Below are 16,167 nucleotides of genomic sequence, written 5' to 3' on the forward strand. Positions count from 1 at the left end.
AGTATAACTTGCCTCTCTCTCAAAGACGTACACCACTACAGATGTAGGCCCCTGATCAGGCAAAGGCTTATGTACATGCCTATCTTTATACACTGTGAATAGTTCTATTGGCTTAAAATAAACACATGGATAAGACTTTGCAGGAAGAGAACACACAAGATAGGCAGTGTATTTAAATATACAAATGTATTTGTCTTATAGGAGTGCCTGGAGGCCCTGAGCAGGATCCATTGTGTCAGGCACATTTAAAAAACCAGCTTCTGCCCCTAAGAGCTTATGTCATTTGCATACGATGTAAAGACAGGTGGATAATACAAGTATATGGTGGGGAGGACAAGGTAAACATTGAAACAACCGAGGTAGCTCTCTCAGCCTACCCCATGAAAAACATGGTCTGGAATGATGGCTACCTGCTGTGTGACCAAGGGCCTGATTCAGTTCCCATTCTAGTCAACAGGAGACTTAGAACTCATCAGTCAGAATCAGAATGGGTAAATATGTATTCAATAGCATAAGGGTTGAATGTGTGCAGCTGGCAGCTCTATGCGTAGCAAACAGAGTATAACATACTATTCAACCCTAAACACTGATCTATTGCATTTCTGGTTTGTTTTTCCCTATTTACAGTGTCACTTAGATTGTTTAATTCTGTGTATATAATATTTAATTTTGCAGATATGGAATGAATAGGAGCTTAATGGTGGGTAAAACTGTTTTTTTTTTCTGATATTAAAAATGTTAAAAATTCAACAAAATTCTAAAGAGCTTAAAAAAGTGTTGTTTTGAGACAAAGTCCTAAACATATTTAAGAAAGTGCAATATTTGCATAAGCTGTTTGTGTTTCTTGCATTAATGTTCAAGAAATTTACAGGCATAAATTAATGTTATTCTTAATGGAATAACTTCTGGTCTCTATTGGGCCTCAATTGGAGAATAACAGACTCATATTTGGATGTACTCCTGCAGTGTTTACACAGACATAGCACATTCCCTTCACTTTGTGTGTTCATCGATGAACACTTTTGAACTACAGTACTGTTGAGTTTAATATTAAATTACAACTGGTATTCATTGTATATTAGTGTTCTATTTTTTCCCCTCTCTGGAGAGGATTAGGTATATCAAATAAAAAAGAGGAATCTTAAAATACAGTAGTAGGAGTAGGGTTTGTTTGCTTGCTTGTTTGTTTTCCTTGAATTGGAAGGAGGTCAGGTGAGCTAACATAGCTGTGATCCTGACTTGACAGTACCTCCAGAATAAGGAATACCTATTCCGAGAATACAGCAGTCAGGAGAACAAACATTGCTTAGATCAGACCTTATCAGAGATTTTCATTGTGACAAAAGGAGGGTGCTTTGCAGAGCACAGTGAAACACAAAGCAGAGGATAGGAAAATGCCACCTAGGAACTCTAAATAGATAATGTGGTAAAGTAGTTCATGACTAGCTGTTTGAATTGTAATTTATAATGTAGAATAGTGAACATAAAACAAAATTACGAAACATGATTTTCAATAGTAGAATTTTAAAGGAAATCTCATTCCTCTCCCCATACATAGTACCCTCTGCAAAGAGCAGGATGGGCAATATGTATTCTTACAGATCTGTTTGTCTTGTAGTTGTATTTTAAACAAAGGAGTGATTTCTATAGTTCACTGGTAAGTTTTATATTCATTTTTTCTGCCCAGGATAACCACTAATCCTATAATGGGATGTCAACCACTATTTGAGAGCACATTAATTTTCCAAACTATTCTTTTTTTTTGTAAGACTGTATCATGCATGTGCATTGGAAATATGGAGCCTTATGGTTTCCATAGGGTTCTGCCAATTTCTTGAACATTCATGTTAGATTCCACTCTGTTGTGTTCAAAGCTGTATTTCTCGACTGGTTTTCTATCTAGGAAAGCCATGCAATTTCAGTGAGATGTAAGAGCAAAGTAGGAACATCTGGACAGGAGAATGAGGGGATTTGCTAAAGGTCACATAATTATGGAAATGAATCGATCAACAGTTTTTAAGAAGAAATACTTACTGTAATGATCTGAAGGGCAAAGCTAAGTTGGTTCTCCAGGACCAACAAAACTATGTAAGGTAAAAAGCTGATCACATATATAAGGCTGGCACAGAGAGCTGCTGTATTGGCATTGCTAAAAAATGCACCCAGGAGGTAGCTTAGCATAACAACCGCCACTCCAAAATCGAGGATGAAGAGGAAGACTAGGAAGCCATCGCTGTACACAATGATGCCGCTCACTTTTAAAATGATGACCAGAGCACAACTGCTTATAGTGAGCACAATGACATTCTCCAGAAACCAAGCTAGGAAATGAATGGCAGGAGTCACACCCATTGTCTTCATATACTACAAGAGCAGAGAAACATTTTATAATTAGTCACAACTTTTTTTAAAAAAAATTAACCATCAAGAGATATGCACTAGCCTCCCAAGTGACCATGTAATCCTATTATCCTTACCCCTGTGTTATACTTTTCCCACTCTCTCCATGTGCTGTTAACTCCTTCTGTTGCTCTCATCTTAATTTAAGGCCCAATTCTGTAGACGCTTGCTTTTGAGCATAATGCATATGAGTAACCCTATTGACTCCAAAGGGACTACGCACATTCATGAACAAGCGTTTGCAGGATCAGAAACTTATATTGTAACCTCTCTTGGGTAGAGAATCCACCTTTATTCTTTCAAGTGCCGTACACATCTATGTCATTAGTATAAAATAATAGTAGTAATATAAAAGCACTATAACCATAAAAATAATGGACGACTATGAATGATTATCAGACACAGACTAAAAGTGCTATGCAAAAAAAAATTAGAATATTGTAAAAATATGAAAAACAACCTTTCCTTTATTTTTGCTGTTTTCTTGCTGAACTTAAGGGCAATTTCTGAAGAGAAAATGTGCTATTTCTCATCCAGAAGTAAATTTGGGGAAATTTACAATTTCGCCTATCACAAAATTTTGAAAGGTGATAGGAAAAAAGGACAAATTTTCACCATGAACTAATCTTTTGCATACATTCGTGAAACTCTCAGATTTAACATTGCTCATATGGCCAGAAATAATTGTCACATGCATCTGAGCCCACCATTCTAAAAAAAAACAACACTTTGTTTTGGATTCTAATACACTATTTCTCTAGTGTTTTTCCAAAAGTCACCTTGAAAACATTGGTGAGTTAATACTTAAAACACCTCTGCAGAGTAGATAAGCCCTGTTTTACACATTGGAAAACCAAAGTCTAGAGATTTTAAATGATTTGCTCAAGGTCAAACAGGAAGTCTTCAGCAGAACCTAAAATAGCATTTGAATTCTTGTGAGTTAAAATGTTGTTATATCCATATCTAAATATGTGGCTTTTAGGTTTTGATCCTGCAAAATACTGAGTACCTTCTGAGTGCCATAAACTTGTCTCCTTGACTTCAAATTTAGCTGTGATTATTTGTCTTTGTAACTGTTATGCCTTCGTTTTCTCTGTGTACTTTAAATCCCTAAAGACTAAAATCCCCAGCCATTTTTACTCAGTTCAGAATACCTAAAGGAGACCCTACTTTTTTTTGTTGTTGTTGTTCTCCTAATCTAAAATAAAGGTAATTCTGAATGAAAGTATGTGGCTGCTCTTTGAGGATGGATAAACATAATAGCAATTGAAGGCATTCAGCACCATGGAAGATTGGGATCTCTATCTGCAAGACTTGGTTCAAAGAAAGGTGCTCGGCTTTAAATTTCATAATTCTGTCATTCACTGCTCTCCTTTATTTCAACAGAGATAAATCTCTGCAGACCAATGAGACTCCAAGAAATATCCCTGTGAATCTTATTTGGCAGCTGAAACTCAGCTTAAGAGCCCAGGAGAGAGTGAAAGACAAAGCAGATGCATTATTGTTCACAAAACCATCTCTTCTAAAGTTTAGTGTGCATTTTCGGTATACCCCTCTAAACCAGTTTTACAATCAAAGGCTCAGCTAACTGTTACCTCTTCAAGATGAATCTCCCTCTCATAAACCCGTTTTCGGACCATGCCAGCAACAGATACCATCCATGCTAACATCATTATGAATGGAAAAAAGAAACCAATATTGTTCAAGAACCTGTTCAAGCAAAAATATACGTGTAAGACTCAGAGGAGAAAGATGTAAAAATAGAAAGTCAATATTTTAATACTCAGAAAATATTACAATATATAAAACAATTATTGAGGGTATGATTTTACTCAAGACTAGTAACAATACTTCCTTTGCTGCTACTAGTTAAACATGCGTACTATAATTTAATGGTAAAATATAGGATCAGTATATAGGAACATGTAAAGTGTATCTCCAAGACAGTGACACTGTATTTGTATTGAAGAAGAATAAAAGTCCCAAATTATTTTAATGTTTTGCAAGGTGCTAATTGCAAATAAAGATATTTAGAGTGCCTATTATGTTTACAAGGCAAATTTTGCTCCAGTGTTTGCGGCTTGCATTTCAGTTATCTACTTTTATCTTTTGTTTGTATACACTAAACACTTTGCAAACCAACAGACAGATTCTCAGCCTCTGCTATCCATAGTAGAGGGGATAAATCGCACATGAGCTGGTTTCTGCTGCCTGATCATTGAGCTAGTCCTAAGATAGCTCCAGCCCCAGTGTAATTTGAAAAATCCTTTGGGCTGCTGTAAAGTACACGTGCTGATAAGAACTCCCAAAGAGGATTGTCTGCCATATAGGAATCTCTCAGCGTCCTTTTACCATATCCTCTTCTCCCTCTATTCTTTCTGCCAGGAATGGCAGAATGAGATGCATAGGAGCCAACCACACTGGTTCTATGCCATAATAGGGCAATCACCAGTTAGGAAGACCTGACAGCTTCCCAACCCCTTTATACAGCTCAGCCAGATCACAACCACACTATTGAGAGTGCAGCACTAGGTTCAAAAGCAGGGCGTTTACTTACAGGTCACTGGTGTGGCATGGATATGGCATAGCTTGTACTTGTATTTCTGCCTCAGAGGCATCTGCTCCAGCGTGTACTGCAATGATGGCTTTTTCAATCATGTCTTGAAGTGGAACAAAGATGTAGTTGTATCTGAACCCATCACCTGGCAGGTTTTGGGGATGGGATTTCCACACTGGGTTTTTTATCAAATCTGTTCTCATGCTGTACAGAATGCTAGTTCTAATTGTATAAGAAATGTGTTGTGAGAGGTGGCCAGCAGAATCTTGTCTGCGTCTCCTGTTACTTGAGGTGTTGAATATAATACCTGATCAAAGAAAGGAAAACAAAATCAAGAAGGGGTTTCATGGATTGGAAATAAAACTGGGTAAATAACTGATTTATCACTATCCATTCCAAAAGAATTTAAAATTTTAAAATTGTTATATTTTACCCCAAACAAAAAAATTTTGCAAACCAAAAAGTTTAAAAAAATTTTTCAGGTCAAACCAAATATTTTGTTAAAACTTTTTAACACATATATATTTCAGGTATATTTCTAAACAAGATGTTTTGAATCAAAAAATCAAAATGTTTCATTATGAAAATGTCAAAATAAAATTTATTTTTATTTTATTTTTTTTTTAACCATGATGTTAAAATTGACACATTTAAAAAACGTTTCAGTCAACAAGAATTTGTTTTTTTAGCAAAAAATAAAAAGTCTTTCATCTGGAAAATTTTGTCCAACTGTAATTGGAAATGCTACAGATTTTATATTCCTGTCCCTTTTATGTCCTGTGTCTTATGTTTCTGCTAGGATGCTGCCAATGAATAGTCAGTCATCCATCTTCAAAAAAGGCCACATTGTCTTCTTGTAAAGAATGTGGTATTGGTATATTACTTCCTTGTACTGTAAACCTGAGATTCGTACTGGTGGGATTCCAGCACAGAAACATGAAATCCTTCAAGTCTATATTCATCACCCAATGCATTTTTTTTAAATTACCAGAGGCACCTTTTACTGTTAATGTTAACACAGTTAAAGAGCTTGATATTTTATCTTAGTACTTAGCCTTCTAAGATCTAGAATTACCCTCTTTTCTGTGGGCCTGGACAAAATCTTAAGAAAAACTTCCTTGTACTTTGTCCTCTAGAACTTGTTCTCCAGACTTGCTTTCTGAAGCTGGTAAGATGAATTCAGACAGAGTACCAATAGACTAGGTTCCTCCTATCCCTTTTACTCTGCTATATTTTCATTCTTGATTAAGAGAAAAAGTTGCCCTTGTCTTCTTTTAAAAGGTGTGGTGGGATATACAAATCACACACTGGACAACAAAGGATTAAGGAGCTGCTCTGGGCTCAGCCAGCCCTACCCACTACATCTCCAAGAGAGTCACAGGCTGGAGGGGAAGCTCAAAGGTAGCAGAACAGCTCACTTGTGGGAAAGCCACGGAAGACAAAGGACCTCTACCTTGCAGCCCTTAGGAAAGACAAGATCTCATCTGTCAGGTGAAGGTCCCTCCCTGAGGGAAGGGAGGACCTACTTTTGATAGATTACGTAACATGTGCAAGATCACACAGGTCATCTGTGGCAGAACTGGGAATAGACCCAGATCTTCTGAGCACTAGTCTTGTGTCTAGATTTTAAATTGGTCTCACCCCCATCTCTGCTTTACCATGACTTCTCTTATAACTCCTAGGAGCCCTGGGGCCTTCAGTGCGGAACTTCGTCAAATGCACAAATTAAAAATTAAAAAAAATGGATAAAAACGTACCCCATTGACGTCACTGGCAAAGCACCTATTGACTTCAATGGGGCCAGAATTTTATTCTCCTCTCCAGGGAGTGCTATGTACCGGGAGGGAACAGTTCAGGCAGGGAAAAGAAATTTCTACAATGGTGAATGACTGTTCTTTTGCTTCCTTTTACAGCCTTATCAGCACAACAGGCAGATTTCCAGCAGTGGAGGAGGCATTTCAAGGAGGTGGGACAGAGACATGACAGAAGAAATAATAGAACTTGCTCAAGAATTAACTTAGTCTGTGTAAATGAGCTGATTTGAAAGTTACCTTCTTAAGCAAACAGGCTTCCTACAAAGATTAATTTTCTTAACTCTCTTCTGCAACACCAAAGGATATGAAATTTAAAAATCAGAGGAGGAAAAACTAGGTGATGCTGTCTTAAAAAAGCAATGAAATAGCCTCTTTTGCATATTTTGTTTTCAAACCTTTTTATTCTATGGCTTCATTCCACTCTCGCTGTATATTCATAGAATCACAGAATCATAGAATATCAGGGTTGGAAGGGACCTCAGGAGGTCATCTAGTCCAACCCCCTGCTCAAAGCAGGACCAATCCCCAACTAAATCATCCCAGCCAGGGCTTTGTCAAGCCTGACCTTAAAAATATCTAAGGAAGGAGATTCCACCACCTCCCTAGGTAACTCATTCCAGTGTTTCACCACCCTCCTAGTGAAAAATTTTTTCCTAATATCTAATCTAAACCTCCCACACTGCAACTTGAGACCATTACTCCTTGTTCTGTCATCAGCTACCACAGAGAACAGTCTAGCTCTATCTTCTTTGGAACCCCCTTTCAGGTAGTTGAAAGGAGCTATCAAATCCCCCCTCATTCTTCTCTTCCACAGACTAAACAATCCCAGTTCCCTCAGCCTCTCCTCATAACTCGTGTGCTCCAGTCCCCTAATCATTTTTGTTGCCCTCTGCTGGACTCTTTCCAATTTTTCCACATCCTTCTTGTAGTGTGAGGCCCAAAACTGGACACAGTACTCCAGGTGAGGCCTCACCAATGTCGAATAGAGGGGAAAGATCATGTCCCTCGATCTGCTGGCAATGCCTCTACATATACATCCAAAATGCCAATAGCATTCTTGTCAACATGGGCACACTGTTGACTCATATCCAGCTTCTCGTCCACTGTAACCCCTAGGTCCTTTTCTGCAGAACTGCTGCTGAGCCATTCGGTCCCTAGTCTGTAGCAGTGCATGGGATTCTTCCATCCTAAGTGCAGGACTCTGCACTTGTCCTTGTTGAACCTCATCAGATTTCTTTTGGCCCAATCCTCTAATTTGTCTAGGCCCTCTGTATCCTATCCCTACCCTCCAGCGTATTTATATTACTATCTGTTGTTCCTGGTATCATATTTATTAGGTATAACTGACTCCAGGAATTTGTTTAGTAGTGATTCCTCAGTTATAATAGCAATATCACTCGTTTTTATTGCTTGCATTACAGTGTTCAAGAATCACGGGTATAATTTTAGCAGGCAAATGTGGATTTTTTTATTGTATTTTTACCATATGTGTTTTCTATGTGTTTATTACTCTCTGTCTTCCTGGCTGCCACATCGCTGAAGCACTCTTGTAACAGGGAAAATATGGGAATGATAGTTTTATGAAATCAGGGGTTTCTTGTCAGTACGTATTTTAAATGAGATACTTACTTGCCAAGAAATTATTTTGTTGCATGAGCTCTTGTGCCTTCGCCTCCAATTTCTCCACAGATTCAAGATGCTGGAAGCGATCCAGTAACACACAGGAGGAGATATTTACCATGAGCTCTGCCAATAGGTTAATCTGCTCAGTCACCGAGTTGTGAAGCATTTTCTCCATCATAGACTCTGAGAAGAGTAAACACATTGGGAACTATTGGTTTCAAGGCAACATATAGAGGTCAGAGCCATGTTTTCTTGTAAATGTATTGTAGAACCATAAAACTATTTGTAAAATATCATTTAAAGGGGAGATTTTCAGAAGTGCCTAGGAAATTGAGGAGCACAAGTACTATGTTGTAGGACTATGCTCCTAAATCCCATAGATGCATAAAGTCCCTCCCTAACTTCACATTCCATTCCAGTGCAGTGAGAATGCTATGGGTATCCCAATTTTGGAAAGATTACCTTGACCATGAGATAAAAGAATAGTGAATTTTATGGGTCAGATTCACCCCTACAGGTACCAATTCCATCCCCTTGCTCTTGTGAGAGCAGATGTACAGGAGAGTGACTACTCATGGGAGAGCCAGAAGAGTTTCCATCTGGGGAGCAAGTCAGATTTGAAGTCCACACAGGACTTCATAAGAGTCATAAGGCAGGGGCTGCCAACACAAAGCCTGTCCTCCAATTTCTACTTGAGCCCAGTTCCAAACCTTGTCTAACTGGATATCCTTCATCTGGTACTTCTGTGAGGAGGATGAGTGAAAGGGATGTGTGTGCCTGAAAGCGGGCTTGTACTCCCGTCTTAGAATACTCAGAGGAGAGAGGACAACCTGCTTTGATTCTGCAGCATTTTCTGCCACTATCTTATCTAGCTTTTCTCCAAAGAGGAGAGATCCCGTGAACTCAGAGGAGCACAAGACTTGCTTGGAGAGGCCATCCAGGGGCAAAACCACATATGCTTCCTGGCTGTTGGCTTGGATGTCTGGCTGAGAATTTCATGGTCGCAAACTTCTCAGGATGCGGGGCGGGGGAGGGGGGGCGGGGAGACACAAAAACAAAAACGCACAGAAAAAAAAACCACCACCACATGTGTTGCATTTATCCCAAGTCCTGCTCAGATTTGGAGTCCGAGAGCTCTCCTTCCTCCAAAGAGGAGGAGGCGCCTGAGTCAAAGGATGTTTACCTTTTGGACTTTTTCTTCCCCCTTGTATTCTTCTGGGGCTTTTTTGACCTTTTGGCATGCTTTGCAGGCATTACTACCTGGCTGCAACCAGAGTGTAATCTTCTGTGACTTGGCTTGTGCAGAGTCTAGAGCTCTCTAGAAACCTCTCCATCTAAGTCTTCCCCTTTGGGGTTCCTTTCCTCCTGAGCAGGAGATGGAGTCTCATTATCAGCACTCCCTAATTCAAATTGGGAAGGAGGAGGGCTAGACATGAGCGCTGCTACTCTTCCCAAGGTTCTCAATACCCATTTTAAGATGGGGGGAGGGTGTGACAGCCCTGCTGAGGTCTAATCTGTGATTCTTGGTCACCCCAGGATTTACAGCCTGGGTCATCTGGATGAAGCCTTCTTCTTTCTCAGAGCCTGTCACTTTTCTGTTCTGTCTTCCCTAGTTGAATTTTCTTCAGTGGAGTCATGGCTATTTGTGGAGGTAGGGGCCCCAACATGCCTGTCTGAGCTAGGTTCAGGTAACTGGGGGAAGGCTGGGCATAATTTATTCTCTGTTGAGCCTTGGAAAACTCCCTCCCCTATAGAGCACCTGTTGGACTTTGCCAACAGAGGAGCTCAGCAGGGAGATACTGCAGGAGAGGTGCTGGGTGGCTGTGACCACAACACTGAACAAACCCTGTACCAGGAAAGAGGCTTGGAAGAAAGAAAAAGCTTGTTACTGCCCCAAAATGGTTAGAAAATCATAAAGGCAGAAGGAAAGGGTGGAAGCAAATGAACTGTCACTTGACTGCTGCCATGGAAGCAGAAGATCTGGCAGCATGCAGGAGAATGAGGTGTGGCCAGCACACACTTGTGCTGCAGCTTGGAACCACCTCCAGAAACTGCAGAGAGTGGATGGGATTAGCTCAGTTGTAACAGAATTGTGGGAGATGCTGGGCTGCAGAAATCCCTGGTCTGGAGGCCCTCCGATCGTTAGTGATGTTTGGATCTGGAACTTCACAGCTGGCCTCACTCTAAAATTGAACTTCCACCAAAACCAGGAGTATGAACATCCTCAACCTTTGGAGGAGTTCAGATCTGCAAATAATTTTTTGTGGATTGTGCTAATTATATTGGAGAGAATAATCACAACAATGGGTTTACAGCACGGGGAAATTTTAACTCAAAACAATTCTTACTGCAACTGGATTTAACAGAAACTTGTGAGGAAAGTCTAACACACCCACAAAACTAGCTCATCTCCCAGCAAATAATTATTCACATTTGAGGAGTGAAAAATAGGTACTGGGAAGGCCAATGTGAGCTTCCAGGTTCTTAAAAGTTTTAAAAACAACATTTGAGTGTTTAATCCTTAAAAACATTAGGTGATGAGTTGACTTGGTCAGAGTCATTAACTCATTAACATAAGATTGGGACTCAGTGCACCTGAGTGGTGGCACAGCAGGTACTACAATGGGAAGGCAGAGAAGCAGAAATGCACTAAACAGATCTGGATGGAAGGCAGCACTGTTAGTGAAGAAGAGATGAACAAGGATCAGGAAGAGAGGCAGTTGTGAGATGAGACAGTGACAGATGTACTAAGAAGCAGAAGGCAAGCCAGTATCAATGGGATGGATTCAGAAGGAACACAAGCAATGGAACAGGGGTGGGAATACCATACAAATATCTACTATTTTACCCAACAGGAAGGCACAGAAGAAATAATACTATATATGTATATGTATATGTATATGTATATGTATAGGTTTTGTAGCATCTCAGGGGCTAGAATATTCCTAATACTAATAACCTAGCACTAACAAGGTTAAGCATCCATGTATGTCACCAGAGATTTTCCCCCTAGCTGATCTTTAGAAGACCTTATTTTGAATAATACATCATTTTTTAAATTTTCTCTTACAACTTAATCATTTAAATATTTGAGCATGAGAAATATCAACTGACTTGCTACGTGCTTGGAATATTGCATAATTACATGTTTCTGTAAGTGAAAGCAATATTTCACAAGTTGCATAATTTACATGGAACCAACATATCTAAATATATAAAAAGGTAAAATCCTTGGGGAAGTTTCAGAACTTATTAAATAAAATATCCTCTCCTGCATTTTCCTCAAATAATTTAGCAATATTTTCATAAAAATAAAGGGAAGGGTAACCACCTTTCTGTATACAGTGCTATAAAATCCCTCCTGATCAGAGGGAAAACCCTTTCACCTGAAAAGGGTTAAGAAGCTAAGATAACCTCGCTGGCACCTGACCAAAATGATGAGATGAGATACTTTCAAATTGGGAAGAGTGGGAGGGAAACAAAGCATCTGTCTGTCTGTGTGTTGCTTTTGCCGGGAACAGATCAGGAATGCAGTCTCAGAACTTCTGTTAGTTAATAAGTAATCTAGCTAGAAATGCATTAGATTTCCTTTTGTTTAATGGCTGGTTAAATAAGCTGTGCTGGATGGAATGTATATTCCTGGTTTTGTGTCCTTTTGTAACTTAAGGTTTTGCCTAGAGGGATTCTCTGTGTTTTGAATCTGATTACCCTGTAAGGTATTTACCATCCTGATTTTACAGAGGTGATTCTTTTACCTTTTCTTTAATTAAAATTCTTCTTGTAAGAACCTGATTGCTTTTTCATTGTTCTTAAGATCCAAGGGTTTGGGTCTGTGTTCACCTGTACAAATTGGTGAGGATTTTTATCAAGCCTTCCCCAGGAAAGGGGGTGTAGGGCTTGGGGGGATATTTTGGGGGAAGACGTCTCCAAGTGGGCTCTTTCCCTGTTCTTTGTTTAACACACTTGGTGGTGGCAGCATAGGGTTCAAGGACAAGGCAAAGTTTGTACCTTGGGGAAGTTTTTAACCTAAGCTGGTAAAAATAAGCTTAGGGGGTCTTTCATGCAGGTCCCCACATCTGTACCCTAGAGTTCAGAGTGGTGAAGGAACCTTGACAGATACTAAGACAGCAACCTTTGCACAGCTATTTCTGGTACCTACTTTCTGCTTTGTTACTTACCTTAGAGCCACTTCTGTAAGGTCCTGAGTCAATTTTCAATGGCCTTCACCTCTGAGGAGGGACAAAGAACCTTGCAGAATCAGGTACCTTTTCTGCAGATTCTGCTACAGAATCAAATGCCCAAGAAACAGTCCTGATCCAGAGAGGTAATGAGCACTTGCAAGTAGAGCAGGTTGAGAATTTTTCAGTGAAACTTTTGGGTGTCAGAGAATGCAGATTCATTGAAACACTTTCTTGGGTACCTATTGGAATTTCTGTTCATAACCAGACAGTGAGGGAAACAGGTGCCCCCCAGAATAGCCCAGTGGTTAAGGCCCTCACCTGGATCAAGTCCCTGCTCCAAACCAGTCAGATTTGAACTAGGTCTCCCACATGAAAGGTGAGTGCACTCACCAACAGGTTATACAGTCAGTGTTTTCCTCTCTGACCCAATGGATATTTTCCTATTTATTCAAAACGGATCAGCACCAACAAGTGAAAGTGAAAGGACTCAAAATTAGGCTGAGCAGGCCCTTGAACCTGGGTTGTCCACATCTCAGGTAAGTGCCCTGACCATTAGGCTACTGACTATTCTGTGTGTCTCATGTTTTTACATGAAATATTTCAAAATATCTCATTTTCATTCCAATGTGGAATGGAAACAAATTTCAGACCCTCAAAATCTTTTGTTAAACAGAATTCTTGTTTTACACCCAGCCGCACTTGCCACTCTCATTTGGCTCAACAAAAGTTGTGGGTCTTGAAAGGATCAGGCCCATAAGGTGGGAAAGAACTGGATTCAAATTATTTATAAAATAAGGGAATTTCTATTTTAAAGATATTAATCTTTATCTGTTAGTGAAATGGATGGAATTTAATTGTATGGACATGAGGTAAGATGCAGCAAAATTAACTGTGTTTCTTTACAAAAGGATAAATGAGCAAACAATATTAAAAATGTTTGAAACTAAAATGAGATAATTGTAAAATGCACTTTTAGTTTTTATTTAAGTAAGGGCAATGTGAATCATAACCAAGAGTTATTACTGCTGAAATTTCAGTCAAACACAAAGTCATGGGGATAATAAATCTTGTGTGTCCATATGCAGATATACCTACCATACTCTTGCAGCTTTCCAATGAGATTCCCCACATCAATATTCAAGTGACTTTCTATGAAGTTCTTTATAAAACTGTTTTGGAGAGCTTCCTAAAGTAAGAGAAATGATTTGCAAGATAGCATCTGTGATAGAGTTGCTGAATTTTTTTTACATACACACACACAAAGAGTCATAGATCTCCCTACTCAGCCATAGATTTCTTCTGTGTGACCTTGGGCATGTCACTTAGTATCTGTGCCTGAGCTCCTCATCTGTAAAATGACCTCACGGAAATACGAGGAGAAATGCACTGAAGATTCTGAGGCAATTAGATACTACATGGATGGGAACCAAGTAAGTGCCTATCACAGATTGATATATCATACCATACATTTCCATCCTCATCTCCATCTTGTTGTTTTCTTTTGTTTCCATTATTAAACCAGCACTGAGATTGTAGGGTTTTCTTAATTGGCTGTTTAAGATCAGCAAAGGGATTAAAAAAAAATCTGTTCATGTTGTTTCAAACGCTCCCTGGGGAACTGCTGCCCTAATCAGAGTTGAGAGTTACTGGGAAATGAACTGGCATTTGGTATCTTTCAGCCATTGCTCTCAGTGCAATACGGCCAAAGGTGTGACCCTGCCTTTTCAAACGTACGACAAAGACCCCAAACTCATAACCTGATGTTATGTAGGAATCATTAGTTAAGTGGAGAATATCGCTAACATCTGCACATACCTTAACTAAGAGTAAAAATATTTATAAAAAAATTAAAATGCCCACTATAGAAAACTTTCTATAAACTCAGCTTCAAGATTCCACATTTTAGCTGTCAATAATTTATGGCATTAGTGAGCTAACACCAGGTTTGTATGTCATGGAAGAAAATGTGGCTCCAAAATGGCAGATACACTTCATAATGAGATGCAACTAAAGATTAGGCTTATGGTTCCAACAGCTTTGGGCACCAAAGAACCACTGATAAAAACACCCCCTCCTACGGACAAGCACCTGACAAATCTTTAGTGTATTTGTCCTCACAACACTCTTGTAAGATAGGGCAGTGCTATTATCCCTATTTTACTGATGGGGACCTGAGGCTAAGTGACTTGCACCAGGTCATACAAACAGTCTCTGACAGTGACTAGTAGGCTAGTGCCCTAACCACTGGATTGTACTTCCTCTCCAATTCTGATCCCCTTGATTCAGTATAATAGCTCCATACTCCATGGGAGTTCAGTGGGATTACTCATGGAATAAAGTACTATTCAGCATGAACAAGAACATCCGACTCTGGCCCCTTGTACTTAGCAGATACATGAAAGTATGCACATGCCTAAAATAAGTAACCATACAACCTTATTTGTTGTACACCTTTAACCTTCCTCACCCCTTGTTTCCCCAACTCACTGAGTCACATCTATACATTTATTAAAAAGAAAAGGAGTACTTGTGGCACCTAAGAGACTAACCAATTTATTTGAGCATGAGCTTTCGTGAGCTACAGCTCACTTCATCGGATGCATACCGTGGAAACTGCAGAAGACATTATATACACACAGAGACCATGAAACAATACCTCCTCCCACCCCACTCTCCTGCTGGTAATAGCTTATCTAAAGTGATCATTCTCCTTACAATGTGTATGATAATCAAGTTGGGCCATTTCCAGCACAAATCCAGGTTTTCACACCCTCCGCCCCACCCCCACTCCACCCCCCCCACCCCCACCCCCCCGACAAACTCACTCTCCGGGGGGCAGAGGGTGAGAAAACCTGGATTTGTGCTGGAAATGGCCCAACTTGATTATCATACACATTGTAAGGAGAGTGATCACTTTAGATAAGCTATTACCAGCAGGAGAGTGGCGTGGGAGGAGGTATTGTTTCCTGGTCTCTGTGTATATAATGTCTTCTGCAGTTTCCACAGTATGCATCCGATGAAGTGAGCTGTAGCTCACGAAAGCTTATGCTCAAATAAATTGGTTAGTCTCTAAGGTGCCACAAGTACTCCTTTTCTTTTTGTGAATACAGACTAACACGGCTGTTACTCTGAAATCTATACATTTATTGTAAATTGGCTAGGGAAGAGACCTTTCCTTTTGCTTGTTCTGTAAAACACAACATTTTGGAGCATTGCATTATTAACAGTCGTACAAACAATATTATCTGGAAAATAGCATCTTCAGTTTCCATGTTCATTGTCTCAATTTCTATATCTCATTTGCTCAGTTTCCAAGAAAAAGGACTAACAATTAGCTCCACGAGGCCTTTCAGGGATCACAAGTAACATTCCTTAATTGAATCTTAATTAACAATGCTATTGTTGATGCATGAGCATCAGTTTATTCTTCCACAGCTTAATGGCTCTGCAGATGGTGAAGAGTAAAAAGTGCCAAAACTACATTTTAATGACTAAAGAAAGAAGATATGACTTGGAAACAGACAGGAAAAACTGTTAACCAGGTGCTACATTTAAGCAGTCACTGCTATTGTTGCATTTTAAATTTCCTCCA

General features: G+C 39.5%; 1 protein-coding gene across 1 annotated transcript in view; it reads right to left on the reverse strand.

Annotated features, from left to right (window-relative positions):
- Positions 1-16,167, reverse strand: part of ABCA13 (ATP binding cassette subfamily A member 13) — a 226,962-nt gene that overhangs the window by 170,136 nt on the left and 40,659 nt on the right. Inside the window, exons 14-18 of the mRNA XM_073329650.1 lie at positions 13,671-13,761; positions 8,401-8,577; positions 4,958-5,264; positions 3,996-4,110; positions 2,035-2,364 (exon numbers count right to left, since the gene is read on the reverse strand). Coding sequence (XP_073185751.1) covers positions 2,035-2,364; positions 3,996-4,110; positions 4,958-5,264; positions 8,401-8,577; positions 13,671-13,761 — 1,020 coding nt within the window. The remainder of the gene's footprint in view (positions 1-2,034; positions 2,365-3,995; positions 4,111-4,957; positions 5,265-8,400; positions 8,578-13,670; positions 13,762-16,167) is intronic.

This window comes from Lepidochelys kempii, chromosome 2, assembly GCF_965140265.1.
Source record: "Lepidochelys kempii isolate rLepKem1 chromosome 2, rLepKem1.hap2, whole genome shotgun sequence".
NCBI lineage: Eukaryota > Metazoa > Chordata > Testudines > Cheloniidae > Lepidochelys > Lepidochelys kempii.